Source organism: Delphinapterus leucas, chromosome 20, assembly GCF_059928025.1.
Source record: "Delphinapterus leucas isolate spDelLeu-1000000601 "Yukka" chromosome 20, BTC_Dleu_Yukka2, whole genome shotgun sequence".
Classification (NCBI taxonomy): Eukaryota; Metazoa; Chordata; class Mammalia; order Artiodactyla; family Monodontidae; genus Delphinapterus; species Delphinapterus leucas.
Window position 1 is genome coordinate 24,676,950 of NC_143148.1, and position 25,493 is coordinate 24,702,442.

Consider the following 25,493-nt stretch of genomic DNA (forward strand, 5'->3'; position numbering starts at 1 on the left):
AAGGTTTATTTCTTCAAATTATAATGTGCTCTATGTAAGATAAGCTTTGATTGGTCACTACCAATGAATTTTAAAAATTCTTTAAATGGAATAAAAATATTTTAATTCAAATATTTGAATAGTAAATATTAAAAAATAGATTAATTATAAATTTTTTACTCACCTTCTCTCCAGATGGACGGGGAATACCAACATAAAGATGATCAAGAAAATTTGCACTTCGACCTAAACCAAGTACATTGTATGGCAGTTGGAGAGCTAAATGTGCCGACTGGCTAAGTTGTCCAGCTAAATTTATTAAAAGAAAGAAAAAAGAACAATACATCTTTGGAGACATTGCTCTCATCCAACATTAAAATGATAAATGTTACAAGTTTAGGTGCTAGAACTTATCTTTAAGCATAAAAATGTGAAATGAAATGCCCAGTTCATTATATTAATGATTCATTTTTTAAACAGTAAGAGAGATAATTCACATCTCATAAACATCACCTATTTAAAGTATACAGTTAAGTGGTTTTGAGTATATTCAAAAAGGTGTTGAGCTGTAAGCACAATCAAATTTTAAAACATTTTCATCACCCAAAAAAGAAACTCCATACCCATTAGCAGTTATTCCTATTTCTAAGCCCTACACGTCCAGATACAGGTAACCACTAATCTACTTTTAGATTTGCCTATCCTGGAGATTCATATAAATGCAATCAAGCAATGTGTGCTCTTTTTATGAATAATGCTGCTGTAAACATTCACATACAAGTTTCTGTGTCAACTTATGTTTTCCGAAATGGCTGTATCATTCTACATTCCCAACATTAACAGTTGAGGGTTCCAATTTTTCCAAATTCTAACACTTTATCTTTATTTTTTTTTTTTCTTCGGTATGCGGGCCTCTCACTGTTGTGGCCTCTCCCGTTGCAGAGCACAGGCTCCGGATGCGCAGGCTCAGCGGCCATGGCTCACCAGCCCAGCCGCTCCGTGGCATGTGGGATCTTCCCGGACCGGGGCACGAACCCGTGTCCCCTGCATCGGCAGGCGGACTCTCAACCACTGCGCCACCAGGGAAGCCCTATCTATCTTTTTGATCATAGCCATTCTAGTGGTTATGAACTGGTATGTCATTGTGGCTTTCATTTACATTTACCTAATAACTAATGATGTTGAGCTTTCTTTTCATGTGCTTATTGGCCAATTTTGTAGCTTCCTTTTTAGGTCTTAAGGTTGGTAGCGAGTGGTCTCTTCTTTCATTCTGGATTTCAGTAATTTGAGTCTTCTCTTTTTCTTGATCAGTCTAGCTAAAGGTTTGTACATTTTGTTAATCTTTAAAAAACCCAACTTTTGGTTCAATTGGTTTTTCTCTCTGATTTTCTACTCCCTACTTATTTCCTCTCACTATGTCCTGTCTTCTGCTTGCTTTGGGTTTAGTTTGCTGTTTTTTTTCTAGCTTCTTGAGGTAGAAAGTTAGGTTATTGATTTCAGATTGTTGTTATTCCTTAATATAGGCATTTGCAACAATAAATTTTCCTCTAAGAACTGTTTTTCCCTCTAAGAACTCCATATATTTTGGAAGGTTGTGTTTCTGTTTTCATTCACCTAAAGTATTTTCTAGTTTCTCTTGTGATTTCTTCTTTGACCCATTGGGTTTTTAGGACTGTGTTGTTTCATTTCCAGATATTTTTGAATTTCTAAATTGTTATTGATTTCTAATTATCATCCCGTTGCAGCTGGGGAACATACTTGGGATGATTTCAATATTTTTAATTTATTGAGGCTTGTTTTATGACCTAGCATATGGTCTGTCCTGGGGAATGTTCCATGTGTGCTTGAGAAGAATGCATATTCTGCCGTTGTTGGGTGGAGTGTTCTATACAAGTCTGTTAGGTTTAGTTGGTTTATAGTGTCATTATCTCTTCTTTATTGATTTTTTGCTAAGTTGTTTGATACATTACTGAAAGTATTAAAATTGGGGTAATAAAGCCTCCAATTTCTCTCTTCATGTATCTTGGGGGCTCTGTTGTTAGGTGTGTATGTCTTTGTAGTTGTTACATCTTCCACATGGATTGACCTTTTTATTATCATTATAAAATGTCCTTCTTTGTCTCTAGTAACAATTTTTGTCTTAAAGCCCTAGTTTTATCTGATATTAGAATGGTCACTCCATCTCTCCTTTGGTTACTCTTTGCATGGTATAATTTACACCCCCCTTTTTTAAATTTCAACTTATTTGTATCGTTGAATCTAAAGTGTTTCTCTTGCAGATAGCACCTAGTTGAGTCATATTATATTAGCCATCATGCCAATCTCTCTGCCTTTTGATAGGAGTGTTTATTCCATTTACATTCAATGTAATTACTGATAAGGTAGGACTTTTGCGTGCCATTTGCTATCGGTTTTCTATATGTCTTTTTAATTGTTCTGTTCCTCCATTGCTGCTTTAATTCCATAGTTTCTTTTATTATATATTTTCTGAGCTATTTTCTTAGTGGTTGCCTGTGGATTGCAATTAGCATATTAACTTAACAAAATAACAATACCTAGCACATACAACTTTCCTCCAAAATCCTCCCTCCCTTGTAATACTGTTATTATACAAATTATATTTTTATATATTATCAGCCCATTGACACAAATTTATAATTATTACTTTATGTAGTTGTTCCATAAATCACCTAGGAAATAAGAGGAACTATTTGACAGAAATACATAAACCATATTTTATACTTATCTATAGTTTTACAGGTGTTTTTTACTTGTTTGTGTGGATTCAAGTTATTGTCTAGTTGTCCTCTCAGTTCAGCCTTAAGGGCTCCCTTTAGTATTCTTTTTCTTTTTCTTTTTTTTTTTTTTGCGGTACGTGGGCCTCTCACTGTTGTGGCATCTCCCATTGCAGAGCACAGGCTCCGGACGTGCAGGCTCAGTGGCCATGGCTCATGGGCCCAGCCGCCCTGCGGCATGTGGGATCTTCCTGGACCAGGGCACGAACCCGTGTCCCCTGCATCGGCAGGCAGACTCTCAACCACTGCGCCACCAGAGAAGCCCAAGTGTGAACTCTTTGAGTTACTCTGAGTTTGTTGAGTTTCTATGTGCAGATTAGTGTTTTTCATCATATTTGGATGGTTTCAGCCATTCTTTCTTTAGATATACATTCTGCCCCTTTCTTTATCTCTTTTTCTTCTAAGACTCGCTTTATGCATATGATGGTATGATTGATGGTGGCGCCACAGGTTCTGAGGTTGTTCATTTTTCTTTCTGTATACTCTCAATTGACCTATATTCAAGTTTGCTGATTCTTTTGCCAGCTCAAATCTGTTGTTGAGCACTCTACAGAATTTTTCATTTCAGTTACTGTACTTTCAACTCCAGAATTTCCATTTGATTCTTAAAATGATCTTTACTTCTTCACTTATATCTTCTATTAGTGGGACATAGTTGTAATACTTACCTTTAGTTTTTTAATCCTAGTTTCCTTTAGGTCTTTGAACATGTTTATAATAGCCATTTATAGGTTCTGTTAACTAAGTCCAACACCACTGGGCACATTTTCTGTTGTTTGCTTTTTTTAAAAAAAATGTGTATGTGGCATACTTTCCTGTTTCTTTGCATGTTTTATAGTGTTTTTTGGTTGTTGTTGAAAAGTGGACTTCTTAGATAATATAACAGCTATGGAATCTCCCTCTAAGGGTTTGATGGTCTTTCTTTTTGTTATTGTTGTTGCTCATTTGTTTAGTGACTTTCTTAGATGGATTCTATAGATTCTGTATTCCTTACAGTGCCTGCCACAAAGTTCTTTTATTTTCTTATTTTTAAAGTTCTTGTTCTAAGCCTGGTTTCCGAGGAGGCATACATGACTCAGTATAACTCAGTGGTCAGCTAATGATTGGCCATTAGATTTCCTTAAATATCTTGTCTGTATGTCTTCCAAACTTTGTCAGTGGGATTTGTGTGTGAAGATATGCCTTCAAACTTCAGGCACTTTACAAGATAACCTTACCTTTCACTTCTTGCTTGAGCAGAGCCTCGAGGTAGCACACTCAAGCTAAGTATCTGAATGAGGTATTTTCCTTTCTAGGCATGTTCTTAGCCATGTAAGATGTCCAAGAATGTATTTTAGCCTTTCAAAGTTGCCTGTGGCTGTCTGGTGCCTCAGGGCTTCCTTTTATGTTTTGGCCAGGCTCTTGTTCACTACACCTGGGATTTTTCCAACAGACTGTTGTTTTGGGTAATGTCTTGGAGGAACAGGGCTTTTCTTTTTCCTGCTGGGTTGAACTCTGAGTCAAATCAAATAGCCCCAACATCCTGAGAAGGGATTTTCCAAGGAGTTGCTAGTTTAGACGCATATTGACAGTGCTATAGAGACGGGAATTTTAATGGACTCCAAAGTTCCATCCTGTCCACTGACTGTGAGGCTACTAGCTATTCATGGCTGCTGCACCATTCAGCAGAGAGGGGAGGTGGGATGTAAACAGCCCCAAAAATGCCACAGACCCTGTTGTCTTAAGTATCAGGAGTTCCTCTTGGATAGACAATGCTCAGAACATTCTGTGGCTTTGGTTAATTTCCAGAGTTTTGAAATGGTTAATGTTAGTTGTTAGGCCAGTACTTTTTGTTTGTTTGTCTGTTTGTTTTATGGGGAGGGAGGGGACAGCAGGTTCATGAAGTCCTCACACTGACATTCCAAAAATCAATCTCTCCCTATCATGGTTCACTTTAAAAGACGGTATTTACTTGCTAGGTATTTGCTACATAATTAAACAGAATATTTAAATATTAACAGGGTTAGGGACTTCCCTGGAGGTCCAGGGCTGGGACTCTGCACTCCCAGTGCGGGGGGCTCAGGTTCAACCCCTGGTCAGGGAACTAGATCCCACATGCCGCAACTAAAAGGTCCTCCCCATGGTGACAAGGATCCCACGTGCTGCAACTGAGATCTGGCACAGCCAAATTAAAAAAAAAAAAAAAATTACAGGGTTAGTTAATACCTAAACATTTTAATATTCAGTGGGACTCTGCTAAACATCTACTAATGTTACCCAGATATATGACATCACTGGAAAGTATATATACCTGATTTTTTATACAATTCTTACATTAGTAAGAGAAAGGTATAATGAAAAGGAACACTGAATTTAGGGATAGGCGCTCTTAATACAGTTAAACTATGTGTGTAAAGCTGTAAAGCTGCATGGGCTACAGAATTAGTTTGTCTCATAGACTTATGCTGATTGAATGATAATGCTTAAAAGAGTGCCTAAGAGGCAGTAAATGTTGTTAAACTAAATGTTAAATATGGCAGAAGCAAGAACTACAATCCTGCAGCCTGTGGAACAAAAACCACATTCACAGAAAGACAGAAAAGACGAAAAGGCAGAGGGCTATGTACCAGATGAAGGAACAAGATAAAACCCCAGAAAAACAACTAAATGAAGTGGAGATAGGCAACCTTCCAGAAAAAGAATTCAGAATAATGATAGTGAAGATGATCCAGGACCTTGGAAAAACAATGGAGACAAAGATTGAGAAGATGCAAGAAATGTTTAACAAAGACCTAGAAGAATTAAAGACCAAACAGACAGCGATGAACAATACAGTAACTGAAATGAAAACTACACTAGAAGGAACCAATACCAGAATAACTGAGGCAGAGGAATGGATATGTGACCTGGAAGACAGAATGGTGGAATTCACTGGTGCGGAACAAAACAAAGAATGAAAAGAAATGAAGACAGCCTAAGAGACCTCTGGGACAACATTAAACGCAACAACACTTGCATTATAGGGGTCGCAGAAGGTGAAGAGAGAAAGAAAGGACCTGAGAAAATATTTGAAGTGATTATAGTCGAAAACTTCCCTAACATGGGAAAGGATATAGCTACCCAAGTCCAGGAAGTGCAGCGAGTCCCATACAGGATAAACCTAAGGAGAAACATGCCGAGACACACAGTAATCAAATTGGCAAAAATTAAAGACAAAGAAAAATTATTGAAAGCAGCAAGGGAAAAAGGACAAATAACATACAAGGGAACTCCCATAAGGTTAACAGCTGATTTCTCAGCAGAAACTCTGCAAGCCAGAAGGGAGTGGCATGATATACTTAAAGTGATGAAAGGGAAGAACCTACAACCAAGATTACTCTACCCGGCAAGGATCTCATTCAGATTCGATGGAGAAATCAAAAGCTTTACAGACAAGCAAAAGCTAAGAGAATTCAGCACCACCAAACCAGCTCTACAACAAATGATAAAGGAACTTCTCTGAGTGGGAAACAACAGAGAAGAAAAGGACCTACAAAAACAAACCCAAAAAATTAAGAAAATCGTCATAGGAACATACGTATCGATAATTACCTTAAACGTGAATGGATTAAATGCTCCAACCAAAAGACACAGGCTTGCTGAATAGATACAAAAACAAGATCCATATATATACTGTCTACTAGAGACCCACTTCAGACCTAGGGACACATAAAGACTGAAAGTGAGGGGACAGAAAAAAGATATTCCATGCAAATGGAAATCAAAAGAAAGTTGGAGTAGCAATACTCATATCAGTAAAACAGACTTTAAAATAAAGAATGTTACAAGAGACAAGGAAGGACACTACATAATGATCAAGGGATCAATCCAAGAAGAAGATATAACAATTATAAATATATATGCACCCAACACAGGAGCACCTCAATACATAAGGCAACTGCTAACAGCTATAAAAGAGGAAATCAACAGTAACACAATAATAGTGGGGGACTTTAACACCTCACTTACACCAATGGACAGATCATGCAAAATGAAAATAAATAAGGAAACACAAGCTTTAAATGACACAAAAGACCAGATAGATTTAATTGATATTTATAGGACATTCCATCCAAAAACAGCAGATTATACTTTCTTCTCAAGTGCGCATGGAACATTCTCCAGGATAGATCACATCCTGGGTCACAAATCAAGCCTCAGTAAATTTAAGAAAATTGAAATCATATCAAGCATCTTTTCTGACCACAACACTATCAGATTAGAAATGAATTACAAGGAAAAAAACACAAACACGTGGAGGCTAAACAATACGTGACTACATAACCAAGAGATCACTGAAGAAATCAAAGAGGAAATCAAAAAATACCTAGAGATAAATGACAATGAAAACACGATGATCCAAAACCTATGGGATGCAGCAAAAGCAGTTCTAAGAGGGAAGTTTATAGCTATACAAGCTTACCTCAAGAAACAAGAAAAATCTCAAATAAACAACCTAACCTTACACCAAAAGGAACCAGAGGAAGAACAAACAAAACCCAAAGTTAGCAGAAGAAATCATAAAGATCAGAGCAGAAATAAATGAAATAGAAACAAAGAAAACAATAGCAAAGATCAATAAAACTAAAAGCTGGTTCTTTGAGAAGATAAACAAAATTGATAAACCATTAGCCAGACTCATCAAGAAAAAGAGGGAGAGGACTTAGATCAATAAAATTAGAAATGCGAAAGGAGAAGTTACAACAGACACGGCAGAAATACAAAGCATCCTAAGAGACTACTACAAGCAACTCTATGCCAATAAAATGGACAACCTGGAAGAAATGGACAAATTCTTAGAGAGGTATAACCTTCCAAGACTGAACCAGGAAGAAACAGAAAATATGAACAGAACAATCACAAGTAATGAAATTGAAACTGTGATGAAAAATCTTCCAACAAACAAAAGTCCAGGACCAGATGGCTTCACAGGTGAATTCTATCAAACATTTAGAGAAGAGCTAACACCCATCCTTCTCAAACTCTTCCAAAAAATTGCAGAGGAAGGAACACTCCCAAACTCATTCTACGAGGCCATCATCACCCTGATACCAAAACCAGACAAAGATACTACAAAAATAGAAAATTACAGAACAATATCACTGATGAATATAGATGCAAAAATCCTCAATAAAATACTAGCAAACAGAAACCAACAACACATTAAAAGGATCATACACCATGATCAAGTGGGATTTATCCCAGAGATGCAGGGATTCTTCAATACATGCAAATCAATCAATGTGATACACCATACAAACAAATTGAAGAATAAAAACCATATGATCATCTCAAGAGATGCAGAAAAAGCTTTTGACAAAATTCAACACCCATTTATGATAAAAACTCTCCAGAAAGTGGGTATAGAGGGAACCTACCTCAACATAATAAAGGCCATATATGACAAACCCACAGCAAACATCATTCCCAATGGTGAAAAACTGAAAGCATTTCCTCTAAGATCAGGAACAAGACAAGGATGTCCACTCTCACCACTATTATTCAACATAGTTTTGGAAGTCCTAGACACGGCAATAAGAAAAAGAAATAAAAGGAATACAAATTGGAAAAGAAGAAGTAAAGCTGTCACTGTTTGCAGATGACGTGATACTATATGTAGAGAATCCTAAAGATGCCACCAGAAAAGTACTAGAGCTAATCAATGAATCTGGTAAAGTTGCAGGATACAAAATTAATGCACAGGAATCTCTTGCATTCCTATACACTAATGATGAAAAATCTGAAAGAGAAATTAAGGAAATACTCCCATTTACCACTGCAACAAAAAGAATAAAATACCTAGGAATAAACCTACCTAGGGAGAGAAAAGACCTGCATGCAGAAAACTATAAGACACTGATGAAAGAAATTAAAGGTGATACAAATAGATGGAGAGATATACCATGTTCTTGGATTGGAAGAATCAATATTGTGAAAATGACTATACTACCCAAAGCAATCTACAGATTCAATGCAATCCCTATCAAATTACCAATGGCATTTTTAACAGAACTAAAACAAAAAATCTTAAAATTTGTATGGAGACACAAAAGACCCCAAATAGCCAAAGCAGTCTTGAGGGAAAAAAACGGAGCTGGAGGAATCAGACTCCCTGACTTCAGACTATACTACAAAGCTACAGTAATCAAGACAGTATCGTACTGGCACAGAAACAGAAATATAGATCAATGGAACAGGATAGAAAGCCCAGAGATAAAACCATGCACCTATGGTCAACTAATCTATGACAAAGGAGGCAAGGATATACAATGGAGAAATAAGTGGTGCTGGGAAAACTGGACAGCTTCATGTAAAAGAATGAAATTAGAACACTCCCTGACACCATGCACAAAAATAAACTCAAAATGGATTAGAGACCTAAATATAAGACCGGGCACTATAAAACTCTTAGAGGAAAACATAGGAAGAATAGTCTTTGGCATAAATCACAGCAAGATATTTTTTGATCCCCCTTCTAGAGTAATGGAAATAAAACCAAAAATAAACAAATGGGATCTAATGAAACTTGAAAGCTTTTGCACAGCAAAGGAAACCATAAACAAGATGAAAAGACAACCCTCAGAATGCGAGAAAATATTTGCAAATGAATCCTCGGACAAAGGATTAATCTCCAAAATATATAAACAGCTCATGTAGCTCAATATTAAAAAAACAAACAACCCAATCCAAAAATGGGCAGAAGACCTAAACAGACTTTTCTCCGAAGATGACATACAGATGGCCAAGAAGCACATGAAAAGCTGCTCAACATCACTAATTATTAGGGAAATGCAAATCAAAATTACAATGAGGTATCACCTCACACCAGTTAGAATGGGCATCATCAGAAAATCTACAAACAACAAATGCTGGAGAGGGTGTGGAGAAAAGGGAACCCTCTTGCACTGTTGGTGGGAATGTAAATTGATACAGCTACTATGCAGAACAGTATGGAGGCTCCTTAAAGAACTAAAAATAGAATTACCATATGACCCAGCAATCCCACTACTGGGCATATACCCAGAGAAAACCATAATTCAGAAAGACACATGCACCCCAATGTTCACTGCAGCACTATTTACAATGGCCAGGTCATGGAAGCAACCTAAATGCCCATCGACAGACAAATGGATAAAGAAGATGTGGTACATATATACGATGGAATATTACTCAGCCATAAAAAGGAACGAAATTGGGTCATTTGTAGAGACATGGATGGATCTAGAGACTGTCATACAGAGTGAAGTAAGTCAGAAAGAGAAAAACAAATATCGTATATTAACACATATATGTGGAACCTAGGAAATGGTACAGATGAACTGGTTTGCAGAGCAGAAATTGAGACACAGGAGTAGAGAACAAACGTATAGACACCAAGGGGGGAAAGCATTGGGGGGTGGTGGTGGTGGTGTGATGTATTGGGAGACTGGGATTGACATGTATTCACTGATGTGTATAAAATGGATGACTAATGAGAAAAAAGAAAAAAGTTAACAACAAAAAACCCCCAGAGCTCCTGATTTTTCTTCCAATACCTGCTCCATTTCAGTTATGGCAACTCCATCTTTCTACTTGCTCTGGCCAATAACACTATAGATACAGTACTTTTTTCCCCTCATATCCTCTACCCAGTCTGCCAAAAAATCAAATATATATCCACAATCCCAAAATATCCAGAATCCCAACATTTCTACCTGCATGACTATTACCGTGGTCAAAGCCACCATCATTTCAAGCCATAATTATTTTACTAGCTTTCTAATTAGGTTCCCTGCTTTAGCTCTTGCTCTTCCTATAGTCTACTGTTTTACTCAGTTTACACTCCGTGCCCTCATTTAACTCAGATTTCATCTTCTACTCCTTAACCCCCTTCTTTCATTCTACTCCAAGACATTGGTCTCTCCACTGTTCCTTGGAAATTCCAGGAATGCTTATACCTTAAGGCTTCTGCTCTGGCTTTCTCCTCTACCTGGAGTATATCCTTCAAATCTTTGTTCAAATGACATTTTCTCAGAGAGGGCCACTCTGACCACCCTACATAAAACTGCTAACTCCTTCTGTATCCTTCTTACCCTGCTTTATTCCCCACCCCCACAGTAGATATCACCTCCTAACCATGACATAGTATTAAACAACTCACTTATTATGTTTATTACCTCTTTTCACCTACTAGAATGTAATCTCTATGAGGGCTGAGAAATTGGTCTGTTTTTTTCACCTCTATATTATAAGAGCCTAGAATAGGCCTGTCGTATATTAGGCACTCAGTACATATTTGTTCAATGAATGAATGAATAAATGAAAGAACTTCTATCCTACAAATGTGTCAGACCTGAGACTTGTAACATATTCCAATTCAAAAATACTATATCAATTTATACCACATAGATACCAGTACAGAAAGACAGTCTACCCAAAGGTAAAGTATCAATTATATATAAGAATTCTGAACAATTTATAATACATACATAAAAGGCATTTGTGACATCAATTATCTTCACTTTATTATGAGGAAATCAAGAGGTCAAACAATTGGGCCAAAACCACATTTTTTTTTTTTTTTCGCGGTATGTGGGCCTCTCACTGTTGTGGCCTCTCCCGTTGCAGAGCACAGGCTCCGGACACGCAGGCTCAGCGGCCATGGTTCACGGGCCCAGCCGCTCTGTGGCATGTGGGATCTTCCCGGACCAGGGCACGAACCCGTGTCCCCTGCATAGGCAGGCGGACTCTCAACCACTGCACCACCAGGGAAGCCCTGGGATTTTCATTTTGGTAGCTTAATTCCAAATGCCACATCCTTCATCATTACCTGTGATCCTTTTTTTTTCAGTTGAAAAAGAAGTGTGATATTTGTCTTATTGCTCTATAAAAAGGACTTCTAATGACAGAATACCATTTCCTCCCCTCCCCACCAATGTCAGTTGTTCATTTCTTTTACTGTTTGGATCTCTGTATTTGTGGGGTCCTAGGATATGATATGGTAACCTGTAACGTTTTCTACATAGACATTCCAGTTAACATGGCATTTGTTGATTTTGTAAATCCAGACTGTAGGGCATTTGAGCCCAATGAGCATACCTTAGGCTTTGTGATGGTCCCATTCTATACCTAAAGCCTGAGGTATTTAAGCAATACTTCTGTGAGATGAGCCTGGTTTATCTTGTTGATCTTCTATTACAGACATCAACTTTAATACGATTATGTTCACAGGGGATACAATTATGAACATGACAATCCTCTGGCTATGGACTAGCCCTTAACCGACACTAGAATAAGCTCAGGTTCTCTGGCTCATTCCAGATAGTTTAAAAAGTTATAATCGGTAGAGTGAAAAATTTAGGACTACTCTCACTGCTTGTAGGGGGATGTTAAAGAAACATCGTCATGTATTTGTCCCCTGTGGTATGTGTCTTAAATTACATTTTCCTGTAAGAAAACGGTTAGAATATCAGGTAGGGGAAAATGTTTCTCTATGAGGAGAATTTATAATTGTGAGAATGGCAAGCTGGATAATAACAAATGGTAGACTTAAGTCAAGGAAAATTAAGCTAAGACTTTGAAAGAAAAATATGTTTTCATATTTTATGTTATTGTGTTATCAAGAGTGATTAGGATTCTATTAAAATCAATGGATAAAAAAGGTATTGACAAATAATAAAATTAAAAGGTTAAAAATACTTTCATTTGCTGCTATTCTAATTTAATTGCCAACAGAGTAAGTTTCTGATATAGCTAATAAAATCTTCCTAGCTATAACAATTATCATGGTTCTTTGCTCTTGAATGCCACCCTGGGGTAATAATTTGTGTTATCTAATGTGATAAGGCTCATTGTAAATGTTTATCAAATCAGATATCCTAGCCAGAAAAACTCTAGCAGTGAAATTGATGTTTATGATCTACTCTGATAATATAATCCTTTTCCTGATATTTTAAAATAATTTAAAAAGTTTCAAACAACTTACATGTAAACTTTATAGAAAAGAATCCCTATGTCAGATGCTACATATATGTATTCTAACTCTGTGGAAGTTATTTAAAAAATCTAAGGTGACCTTTGTGGCTTCTTACTAAAATACTGAGTTGATCTGTGACTACACTGTCCCAAATATTCTGGATAATACAGAATATCATAGCTGTTACAGTAGGATGATTTCTGGTCACTTTTTAAACAATAAATTATCAACTAAGATAGAATAGTAGTCAAAGAAAACAAGTGATAAAATGTATTAAAACAGTGATGATTTTCAACATTTAAATTCATTGCTGAAGTGTTTAGCCACTTTTAGGGAGGGACAGCTAATTCCTATATATAGAACATGGTAATTGCAAAAAGGCTCCTTATTGTCAACAGGCTAAACTTACCTGCACTTCTCAACATCATATTGTAATGTCACACCAGAATTCAGAAGTGGGGAAAAAAAGAGGGCAAAATAGATTTGGAAGGTGAGGGGAAGCCAAAAGAAATTTTGACTGAGTACAATAAAAATATTGGAATTTAATTTTAAAATTTGGCTATAGACACTTGATATTTAAAACATTTACTAAATCATAGCTTCTTCTTATTTTTGTCTTAAAATTCACTGATTTAAATTAAATGGATGGCAACCCACATAGAAAAAAGAAATGAAGCAGTTGTTCTCTGCTTGATGGTAAAATCTTCTACTGGCTTATATGACTAAGGCACATCATTTTTTTTGGACTTTGAGAAAAGCTAGTTTCCAGTGTAAGTGGATTCTCACTAATCACTTACTAATTCTGTGATTAATTAGTTTGTTTATTCTATAGATATTAAGCACCATGCTATATATCAGGCACTCTGCTGACTGGAGAAGCACCTTAATCTGTGATCAAATTATAAATCTAAGACATGTTAATTTAACGTCGCTATATAAACACACCTTGGTTTTTAACAGTCCTACTTAGTAATCAGTTTAAGAGCAAGAAATAGGCTGTCTTCATAGAAAGGCATAATCCATGTACAGAAAGTAGTTAATACCTTTAAAAATATGTGGTGTTACCAGGTGCTATAGAATGTGGATCCAGAAGAAAGAGCCTGTATTATAGTAAGTGAACACTATATAGGGAGTTCATGAAGCTACATGCCTAAATGCTAAATTCCTGTATTTCAGAAGTTAGGATTGTAGCAATTTATAGAAATTTTCTTAAAACAATGTTTGGCTTCTTTTCCTGGTAGTCAATGGGTGGCTTATAATGGAGAGTAAAGGAATCCACTGACGTCTGACTTAATCCTTTGTTGTATTCTGACTTATTTCTGAACTCAGCTTCTAGATAACTGACAAGGATAAAGTGATGAAATATGTGGAAGAACCTCTTACTAGACTGAAAATAGTTCCATAAGAAGAGGTGCTTAGGTGCTTCCAATCTAGTGACTTAATCATTTCTATGCCCCATTCCTAGGGCCCAGTATAGTGGCTGACACATATCAGGCACGTGGTAAATGTCTGCTCTACTAACCTGAAGGTTTGGTAGTAAACAACAAAGTAAAGTTTGTATAGTTGTTTAACTTTAGCTTTCTTTGAGGTCTAATAATATGCCATATCAATGACTGCTGTTGAAGACCTCCATTTTGGCTTTGAATTAAAATAACTTTGATATCAGCTTAAAGGCTGGAACTTGAACAAATGTGTTCCTTAACACAGGAGACCTGTGATGTGATATTATGGAAAGCACACAGGATTTGAATGCCAAAGACAGTATTCCACACTGCTTTGTTTGATCTTTAGAAAGTCCCTTGCCCTCCCTAAGCCTTAATTTGTTTATTCATTCACCTTAACTTTTGCTGAATGCACACTGTATGCCTTTTACAGAGATGAAAAAGACAAATCTTGACCTGGGGATGCTTAAACATACAACAACAGAAAAATACAACTTGAATGTTTCCTCATCTATAAAATCAGAATTACAATACCACCTACTGAATGGGTTTTATGAGACAATTACAACAACAGTACTTAACTTTTTTTTTTTTTTTTGCGGTACGCGGGCCTCTCACTGTTGTACCTCTCCCGTTGTGGAGCACAGGCTCCGGACGTGCAGGCTCAGCGGCCATGGCTCACGGGCCCAGCCGCTCCGCGGCATGTGGGATCTTCCTGGACTGGGGCACGAACCCGTGTCCCCTGCATCGGCAGGCAGACTCTCCACCACTGCGCCACCAGGGAAGCCCTAACTTTTAATGTATATAAAAATGCTTTTAAAACTGCAAAACTACAAATGTTATTTGTTATTTTTATTATTATATAATCATTCCTCATATTTTCTGTTTTTTTCTTAGGTTGAATTTCAACTTGATATTAGTTCCTGAAAAACAGTATAACATCATTTTTTCATAGAAGTTTTTCTGATTTCTCTTTTGGAATAAATCAGGAAGCTTAGAACACTGGTTCAAGCTTTACCTGTCAACCTACTTCCCAGCTATAAATTTAGAATGTGAGTAGTTTTTTTCCTTTTGTTAAATTGATATATAATTCACATGCCACAAAGTCCACCAATTTAAAGTGTACAATTCAGTGGTTTTTAGTATAGTCACAAGGTTGTACAACTGTCACCACTAATTCCAGAACATTTTCATCACCGCAAAAAGGAACCCTGGACCCATTAGCAGTCACTTCTTATTTCTTCTCTGGCCCAGTTCCTGGTAACCCTCACCTGCAAGTTCCTTTCTATTTCTATGGATTTGCTTATTCTAGACATTTCATATAAATGGAATCATGTAATATGCAGCCTTTTGTATCTGGTTTCTTTCACTTAGAATAATGTTTTACAAGGTTCATCCATGTTATAGCATGTTTCATGTTTTTAATGGGATAATATTCTATTGTATTGATATGCCACAGTTGGTTTATCCATTTATTAGTTGATGGACATTTGGTTTGCTTATTACACTTTTTGGCTATTATGAATATGAATATTATGCTATGAACATCGATGTACAAGTTTTTGTGTGACATATATTTTCGATTCTCTTGGGAATATACATAGGAGTGGAATTAATGGTTCATACAGTAACTCTATGCTTAACTTTTTGAGAAACTGAGTAGTTTGATTTTGATAATTGCTTTTCTAGAGCTTAATGCACCTAATGAAGGAATGATAAAAGCCATTGCCAATGCATGAAAAAATAATGCAAAGGGAAACAATAAAATAAATCTACAACTCTCATAAAGCCAAACTGCATTGGGTGCTATTGCCTGTGGAGGTCTAATTTAATGGTCAGTACTCCTGTACAGAGTTGTATTAAGGAGGTAAACTTTTCTGAGATTATGTGCAATTATGTTCCAGCTGTCACTCTCTGGATTAAAAAGATAAACTCTGGTTTCCAAAGTGGACAGTGTGGTATAAATTAGCTAAATGGGAAAGCTTGGCTTGTGCTTTAGTGCACTTTAGTTTTCAAGTTGGAGATCTATACCTCTTTGAGAGGCAAACCCATAGGCCACGGCATGTTGCTATAAGCTGTGTTTTTTGGTGGTGACAAAAACCACAAGGGAGTAAAACTGTTTAGTTCTGAAGTAGGGATAAAAGACACATAGCTGCTTTATAAATGGAAGATGAGAGGCAGTGTTTTTAGTTACAAATTGCAAGATAAGTTATTTTTAGTGAAACATTAAAAACAAATGTTTATTAGACTAGGTATCTGTCACATGTTAGTCAACTTGGAGAGACCTAGATGCAATTCTTGGCTATCAACATACACAAAACACAAATATACCTTGAATTTTTCCTTTACTAAAGTCACTTATTTCACATGTACCTTTTTCCTAGAGGACGTGATTAAAGTTGTGAAATGTCAGTAAGCACATTCTCTTAAACGCTTAAGCTTTCAACTTCTCCTTCTCCACACTTCTTTCCCTTTACTGTCTACTAAAGTCTGCACTTCTCAAACATACCTTTTTAATACTGTTGACAGGTCCATCTCTGTAAATTCTTTTATATTTGGCTCTTAAGCAAAAAGAATACATTCCTTCTAGTGATTATTTATTGTTGTATAACAAACCAACTCAAAGCTTAGTGGCTTACAACCATACCAGCTTCTTTCTCATGATTCTGTGGGTTGGCTGGGCTGACTCACATGGCTGCATTCAGCTGGCAGGTCAGCTGGGAGGCCTGAGTAGGCATCTCTCCTTAGAATCGTTCATTCTTAAGGTGACTAGACTGGGCAGATCTCAGGGCAGCATCCCAAGAGGGTAAGTCTCAAAGCCTAAGAGCTTATCAAGGCTATACTTGTGTCATGTTTGCTGATGTCCCCTTGGTTAAGCAGAGTGAATGTGGAAGGAGACTATATTATGAGTCATTGGGGCCACTAGGGTAGCAGTTTGCACTTGAATATTCATTAAGATAAACTATATTTTTTATTCCTTTTTCTCTTTGCTCTTTAGTTTGGGAAGTTTCTATTGACATCTTCGAGCTCACTGATTCTTTCCTCGGCCATGTACAAGCTGCTGCTGAGCCAATCAAAGGCATTTTTCATTTCTGTTGCAGTGTTTTTGTTTTCTAGCATTTCCTTTTTTTTTTTTTTTTCATTTGAGCCCTTAGGATATTAATCATAGTTACCGTAAATTCTTAGTCTTATAATTCCAAAATCTCTGTCATAACTGAGTCTGGTTCTGATGCCTGCTTTATCTATTCAAAATGTGGGGGTTTTTTGTTTTGTTTTTTTGCCTTTTAGCATGCCTTGTAATTTTTTGTTGAAAGCTGGACATGATGTATCAAGCAAAAAGAACTAAGGTAAACAGGTCTTTAGTGTGAGGTTTTATGTTTATCTGGCTATGAATTAGATTGCATTTACTGGTTGCTGTAGCTGTAGGTGTCAGAGGCTAAAATTTCCTGTAGTGTCCTTGTTTTTGTCTCTTCTGTTGTCTTTGGGTTTCCTTTTTAAATAGGGTTTGAACCTTGCTCCCCTGTTGTTTTATAGGAGCCTGATTGATGTGGTGGTAAGATGTAGGGCGTGGGTAAGTGTTCTCTAGTCCTGTGATTAGGTCTCAGTTTTTTAGTGAGCCTATGACCCTGGGCTGTGACTTTCATAAGTGCTTCTCAGGCCTTTTCCCCTCTCACCTATGAAGGTGAGACAGGAAGACTAAAGGGGGGCTAGAGCTGGATATTCATTACCACCAAGTCAGTTAGGCTCTGGTAAAAAGGAAAGTTGGTTAGGTTTTCGTAAAATAATTTCCCTTGAGGGCATGCCTTTGTTAAGAAGAACTGTAGCTCTGGGAGTATTTGAAAATGTTTATTTTCCCCCTTTCTCCTGACAGAAGCACAAGAGGATTTTTCTTAGATCTTGACCCTGAGAACCTGTGTGGCTCACAGAGGTAAAAATCATGAAAGTTTGGGTCCCCAAAGGTAGGAGTTTTTAATCTCTTAAAGTAGTCTCAAACTGAGTCCCCAGAATTACCCTTTAAGTGTTCCTGCCAGTGGCTGGCCCTAGCTGTGGCTTCTGCTCTGGTAAGCTGCCATTTTATGCATTTGTCTGTCTTTCCAGTTTTGGGGGCAGCGGTTTGCCCAGTGTCTTCAATTCTCTAATGGATCTAAGAAGAGTTGTTGATTTTCATTTTGGTCATCATTTGGCTGGGGCAGGGGTGGGAATGGAAGGGAGGATGGGAGTATGATTTCCAAGCTCTTTACATGTTGGACCGGAAACCAGAAGTCCCCAGTACTGTACTTGTTAAACAGAGATTTTTCATTCATTTGTTTTTTCTTTCTTTTCTTTATTTTAAAATATATTTCAAGAAATGGGCAACCAGGCCTATTTTACATTGTTTATTGATTAAAAAAAATATAAAATCTTGAAATAAATTAAGTAGCATTCATATTTTAAATTGCTACTTTTTATAAATGTACACAATTAAGTAAAAATGTATTATAATGGTTAGTAAACTGCTCACTGAATTAAATTTTAAAATAAGAAATATTTTGTGTAAAGACCAATCTATACTAAATTCCAGGCCATTTGCCAAGCTATACAAAAACACTAAAGCAACTAAATAAAACCAATGGGGATATCTGTCTAGGATACTAGAGTTTTTCCTCAATGCACTTATGAAAATAAAAAGAAAATATTCAAAGATATTATAGCTTTTGTGTGTTGTTTTTAAAAAACAGAACAAGATTTTCTTTATTGACTGTCAAATTATTTCCTTTTTGTGTTGCTCCTAATAAAGTTACATTTTTCATGTTTTGACTTTGCTAATGCTAAATCTATATTACTTCTTGTTCATTTCTGATCCATATTATACACCAATCCTTCAAAGGAAGACTTCCTTCACAAAAATGTCACCTGTCAGTCCACAATGGCCTCTTCTTTGAGTTCCTATTGTACTTATTGTTGCCATTAATTTGATACTTATTGCTTTGTAATTACTATTTAAGAAGACACTTTAAAATACCTATGTCGGGCTTCCCTGGTGGCGTAGTGGTTGAGAGTCCGCCTGCCGATGGAGGGGACACGGGTTCGTGCCCCGGTCTGGGAGGGTCCCACATGCTGCGGAGCGGCTGGGCCCGTGAGCCATGGTCGCTGAGCCTGCGCGTCCGGAGCCTGTGCTCCGCAACGGGAGAGGCCACAGCAGTGAGAGGCCCGCGTACCGCAAACCAAACCAAACCAAACCAAAACAAAAACCTATGTCTAGCTCCTGAAATATAAAGTTCTTGATATTTGAAATATAAAGTAACAACGTCTTGATATTTTTGCACATTCATAGCACCTGGCAAAGTGTCATGTTCAGTTATCCAGGCAAATAAGGAGAAGGATATCAAATTTTTACGAAGTCTTATAGGTAATGATATGGAATCCTAGTCTTTTCTTAAGACTCCACACTCTAGACACCTAAGTCTTATAGAAGGGGCCTGTGAATAGTGAAGTCAGTCATCTTCCAGAAAGTTACTAGTCTTCTAAAAATCTTTCATTAGTGGCTTATCACCTTATTTTTTCTTGTTTTTACTCTCCAAATAAATTACAGACTTTTTGAGGATGATGAATATATTTTATACTGTTTTTAAAAAATGTTTTTTGGCTGCTTTGAGTATTTTTTTTTTTTTTTTTTTGCGGTACCCGGGCCTCTCACTCATGTGGCCTCTCCCGTTGCGGAACACAGGCTCCGGACGCGCAGGCTCAGCGGCCATGGCTCACGGGCCCAGCCGCTCTGCGGCATGTGGGATCTTCCCGGACCAGGGCTTGAACACGTGTCCCCTGCATTGGCAGGCGGATTCTTAACCACTGTGCCACCAGGGAAGCCCGGCACTAGAGTTTCTTATTTTCTTTCTTTTGGTTTTCCAGAATATGACTGTGACCCACTTGCATCTGTGTAGATGGGATTTCTAATTGCTGAATAGCTGAATAATTTGTAAACTTCCTTACAGTTTCTCAGACTTTCTGTATTTCTTGTAATTAATTAATTCAATTTACAATTAAATGAAGAGGATGTATCAGTACTGCTTAGAGCTATTCCATATTTTCCCTCCTTCCCTTTCTCTCTTTCATTGCAGTGAAAAAAAATAATCATTATTCGCCATGCCCTCATCTTTATTTCTGTGGACTTGACTATTCCTGTGAGGTCTTTACTTGGTGTGAGGTAAGGAAAGGGAATGACTCTTCTTGCAAGAATTCATTCTTTCAGATAAGAAGAATGTCATGGATAATCCAGCAGGGCATAACAACTCTTTCCATTATCTTGTTATGAATTATGATTTTTGACACAAAAATATGCCTGAATAAGTACTGCTCAAGCTAAAATTTTTGGGTATGAGAATTTAAAATGTGATGAGTAATTAAAATAAAATGACTCAAGACTAAAAAAATTCTTTTACGGATAATTATGTGTGGAATAATGGAACATGACTATACTTTGAAGATAATTTCAGAAAATATGCAGGTGAGAAATGAACATAAAGAATAAAATGTGTTTTGACACTGGAAGATGTAATTGACAATTACTGATTAAAATGGAGAAACCTGAAAGGTTAAAATTATAGAAAGACAATGTGCTTATATGTTACAACAAATCATTTTTTCTCAATAATCTAATGTTTACCATCAATATGAATTTCGTTATACCTAATCCAAACGCTTTTCTGCCCTTTCACACCAGTCTACCATACATTTTAACTGCTCTTATATTTGAAGCATATAATGAAGAGTGCACAGTAGTTAAAGGTTACTTAAGCTTTTCTCAGATATGTTAACAAATAGTAACATTAGAGGACTAAAGGGAAATGATTTTATAACAGCAGGGCCAAATAAGCAATTTAAGAGGTAGAAAACAATTCTTGGTCTAATAGTGTTATTATTTAGAAATGACCAACAACTCCCTAATCCATACAATTTGGCCTACATGCTCCTATCTACTAAGTTCTTATTAAATATTATTTAGGAAATTCGGGTACTTATTGCAGGTCTCTGGCTAATTTACAAGAGTAGTAAATGGTTATTTAGAAAATTAATGACTCCTCTGTAATATAACTGTCTAATAACATTTGGCTATTCACGCTTTGCTAGGAAGTGGAGTAAGACCACAGAGTATTTGGTAACAATAAGATCTGTCTACAAGCAGAAAGGATAATTAGGCCAGGCCTTTTTTGAATAACACTAAGGCATGTTATTGTCTCTGGCAGTGGCTTTCAAACTTTTTTGATCACAGCCCACAGTAAAAACTACATTTTATGTCACCACCCAGTAAGGACACAGATACACAAACCCTAAAATAAAGCTTTCGTGAAACAATACTAAATGTAGGATACACTTGATATTTTCTACCTTTTATTCTTTTAAATAAAAAGCCCTTAACAGAACCCATTAAATTCATTTCATGATCCACTAATGAGTAGTGACCCTTAGCTGCTCTATAAGAAAACCAGGGTTGCAGTTTCTGAAGTATTCATTTGTGGTCGTTCTCTTCCTAGAGTGGAAAGTTCTCTACTAGTGGGGCTGTATGGGTTGGAAGGTATAGTTTAACCAAGTAATTTTTCTTTAGACTTCAACATGCTTAATTAACATTTAAACTAGTAATTTTCATCCTTTAAAATTTGGGGCAGGTTTTCATAATAGTACTTCCTAAATCAATTAAATTAAGTGCCACTTCCCTGTTTAGAACATATATTTATGCATGAAATATAGCATATGTGTGAAATCTTTTTAAAATATTTATGATTACTTATTATTAACATATTTCTCAAATTAAAAGCAATATATGATCAGTGTATAAACTAAAATGCAAAAAATAAAGAACAAAATCCCACAACCAAGAGGTATTCCTGGTAACGTTTCTATGTCATTTTGTTTCTGTATTTTTCCTATACATGGGTTCACTTAAAAACTCCACACCCACACCCACACAATTTGGATTATGCACACAGATGTGCCTCCTTCCCAAGTGTTATACCATAAACATTTGTTCATTTCATCAAAAATTATTCTAAAATATTTTGTAGGCTGGAAATTATTATAAGATATCATAACTTATTATTTCTCAATTGTTAGACATTTAGATTTTCCCAGTTTGCTATAGTCTTTTATCTTTGTTTATGATTTTTTGCAATGAAAATGTATGCGTTCATTTGATTTGTGCATTTATCTTTTCTACGATATTTTCTCCTTTGTGTTTATGCTTACAAATTCCTTCCTAACCCAGGGAAGAAGTAAATATATAATTGAGTGAGAATAAACTCAATGTTCCATTATTGTTTTGGAGTAGATTAAAAAGCAATCATGCTAAGGAAATATTTTTCCATTTACTTAAAAAAACAGCAATGTGTAGTGAATATTATTGAATGGGTTTTTAGCATCTAATAAGATATCCTACTAGGTACCAATGCCTAGTTTGTAGTAGAGGCTCAATAAATATATATTGTGAACAACAAACACTGATTAAAAAATATCTTCTATATCTAATTTTTGGTAGGTTTCAATTTGCTGTAAAATTTATCTTTTAAAAATTAAAAGGGGGCTTCCCTGGTGGTGCAGTGGTTGAGAGTCTGCCTGCCGATGCAGGGGATGCGGGTTCGTGCCCCGGTCCGGGAAGATCCCACATGCCGCAGAGTGGCTGGGCCTGTGCGCCATGGCTGCTGAGCCTGCGCATCCGGAGCCTGTGCTCCGCAACGGGAGAGGCAACAACAGTGAGAGGCCCGCGTAACGCAAAAAAAATAAAATGAAATAAAATAAAAAAATAAAAAGGACTAAAAGTAGTAAATAGTTACAGAAATGTACCAAATAGGAAGTGAATCTCTTGAAATCTTGCTCTTCCAAGATAAATGTTTACAGTTTGATGAGTATTTTTCTAGATTTTTTCCTATGAAGTGAGAATTATTCATTTAACTGCACAAAAATATATCACATAGATCTTTACTGTTGTATTGTTATATTGAAAAAAAAAAACCCCAGCAAATTATCCAGTTACTGTATCTACATACAAAACAATTCCAAAAGAAACCAGAACTAAGAATGAAATTTTACCATTTGCAACAACATGGATGGACTTTGAGCATATTATGCTTAGTGAAGTAAGTCAGACAGAGAAAGACAAATACTGTATGTTTTTACATATATGGAATCTAAAAAATAAAACAAACAAATGAATACAACAAAATAGAAACAGACTCATAGATAGAGAACAAACTAGCGGTTACCAGAGGGAAGAGTGGTGGTGAGAGAGGCAAGATAGGGGATGGGAATTAAGAGTTAAAAACTACTAGGTATAAAATAAATAAGATACAAGAATATAATGTTCAGCACAGGAAATGTAAGCCATATTTTATAATGACTTTAAATGGAATATAATCTATAAAAATATTGACTCATTATGTTGTACACCTGAAATTAATATAACACTATAAGTCAACTATACTTCAATTAAAAAAAATTAGGACTAGCTAGATGAACAGACATGGAAAGATTTACACAATATACATTATATGAAAAAAAAAGAGGGAGGCAACTCTTTAAAAAATTGATTTACTGTTATGATAATAAAGACATTTTCCGCATTTTAAACCATCAGTGCATTCCCGAGGTAATCACCTACTTGATGGTCTTAAGTAAGTAATTCTTTCAAAATACAGATGAATTTAAATTGTTAGTATTTTAGATAGCAGTTTTGATTGATAATTCACCAGTCAGCTAAGTTTTTGCTTTTGGGTATAATGGCTTTGTATACTAGCCATAAAATTATACTAGCTTTATGAAGTTATACTAGCTTCATAAAATGAAATAGGTAACTTCATCTTTTTTCCCCCTGCATTCCAAAACATCTAATCTAGAACTAAAATTATGTGCATCTTGAAAGTCTCAAAGAGTTAACTGATAAAAAATAAAACCCGCTGGTCCTGGAATCTTTTATATACAGTTTAATATATATATGAATTAAAATGTAAATAAGTAATTTGTTCAAATCAACTATATCCAGATTTATTTTAAGTTTCCTTGACTGACAGTGGTACATTAACGTATTTGACTATACAGTTGACCCTTGCATAACACAGGTTTGAGCTGCACAGTTCCACTCATATGCAGATTTTTCTCAATAGTAAATATTACAGTACTATACAATTCACACTTGGTTGAACTGGAGGATACAGAGGAATGAGGGCCAACTATAAGTTATAGGCAGATTTTTAACTACACAGAGGGTTGGTGCACCTAACCTCCCATGTTGTTCAAGGGTAAACTGTAATTGAGTCTGTAAATTTCTCCTTGAATTTTTCAGTTTTTGTTTCATGGAATGTTTCTGTGCTGATGCAGTAGCATGATGACAGTATTAAATCTGTACAGTTAGCTTAAAAGGAAATGCACTCTGGTATGTTATGTTATGCCATTATATAAAATGAAAATGGCTATATAATGAGTTCTTCCCTTTTTTTAGTTCATTTAACAATGGAGAGTAACAGTAACTCTGTTTACACGTACTTCTTCACGGTTAGGACTCTAGCACTCTCAAAGAAGCATATGAATTGTTAGGATTCCTTTTCCTCCTTAGAGAATTGAAATGTTCACAGTTGTATTTATGGTGATTTGGATCGTATCTCAGCCAGCTAGCCATCTGTCAAGATCAGACATCCTTTGCTTAGTCTTATTTCCCTTTTGTCTTGATTGATTGCATTTCCCTTTATTCAAATGTAAAACAAGATTTTTCTTTATAATCATATATCAAAACATATGATTACATAATATTATATAAATCTGTATAATATTCCATATATGGAAAAACTAGGATTTTCTAGTTTTCTAGTCCACATATGAAAAAGCTAGGATTAATCTAGGAGTAGATTGGAGTCCTAATTTTTACTTCTTCTAAGATGAGCTCTGTTAACTAATTTACTATTTCATACTTTGATCAAGATAACTGAAGTAAATGCTCCCAATCTCTCTGTTACTTCAACTGAAAAATAAGGATAATTATGTGGCTCCATACAACAGGAATATATGAAGAATTTAATGTTAATAGATTTGTCATGAGGACATTTTGTAATCTACTGATGTAAGTATACAGAAAGACAACGTATAATATAAAAAGTGAAGATTTTATAAAGAATGTGAAAACATGATGATAATTTTTGTCATCCAGTTTACTTCGTTAATATATTGATTAAAGGTGCTATTATGCATATCAAGTCTTACCTGAACCATTTTTCAGATATCCATTTGCATCTACAGTTGTATACATGATATAAGGTCCAGGCTGATTCACTCCAAAGGGCTGCA

General features: G+C 36.0%; 1 protein-coding gene across 2 annotated transcripts in view; it reads right to left on the reverse strand.

The window, feature by feature from the left end:
• Positions 1 to 25,493, reverse strand: part of ITFG1 (integrin alpha FG-GAP repeat containing 1) — a 242,099-nt gene that overhangs the window by 8,091 nt on the left and 208,515 nt on the right. Inside the window, exons 14-15 of one of the 2 annotated variants that reach the window (XM_022555125.3) lie at positions 25,410 to 25,488; positions 164 to 288 (exon numbers count right to left, since the gene is read on the reverse strand). In XM_022555125.3, the coding sequence (XP_022410833.1) occupies positions 164 to 288; positions 25,410 to 25,488 (204 nt within the window). Of the gene's footprint in view, positions 1 to 163; positions 289 to 8,152; positions 24,896 to 25,409; positions 25,489 to 25,493 lie in introns of those variants that run through there. The other variant, XM_089902992.1, reaches the window with a different exon arrangement.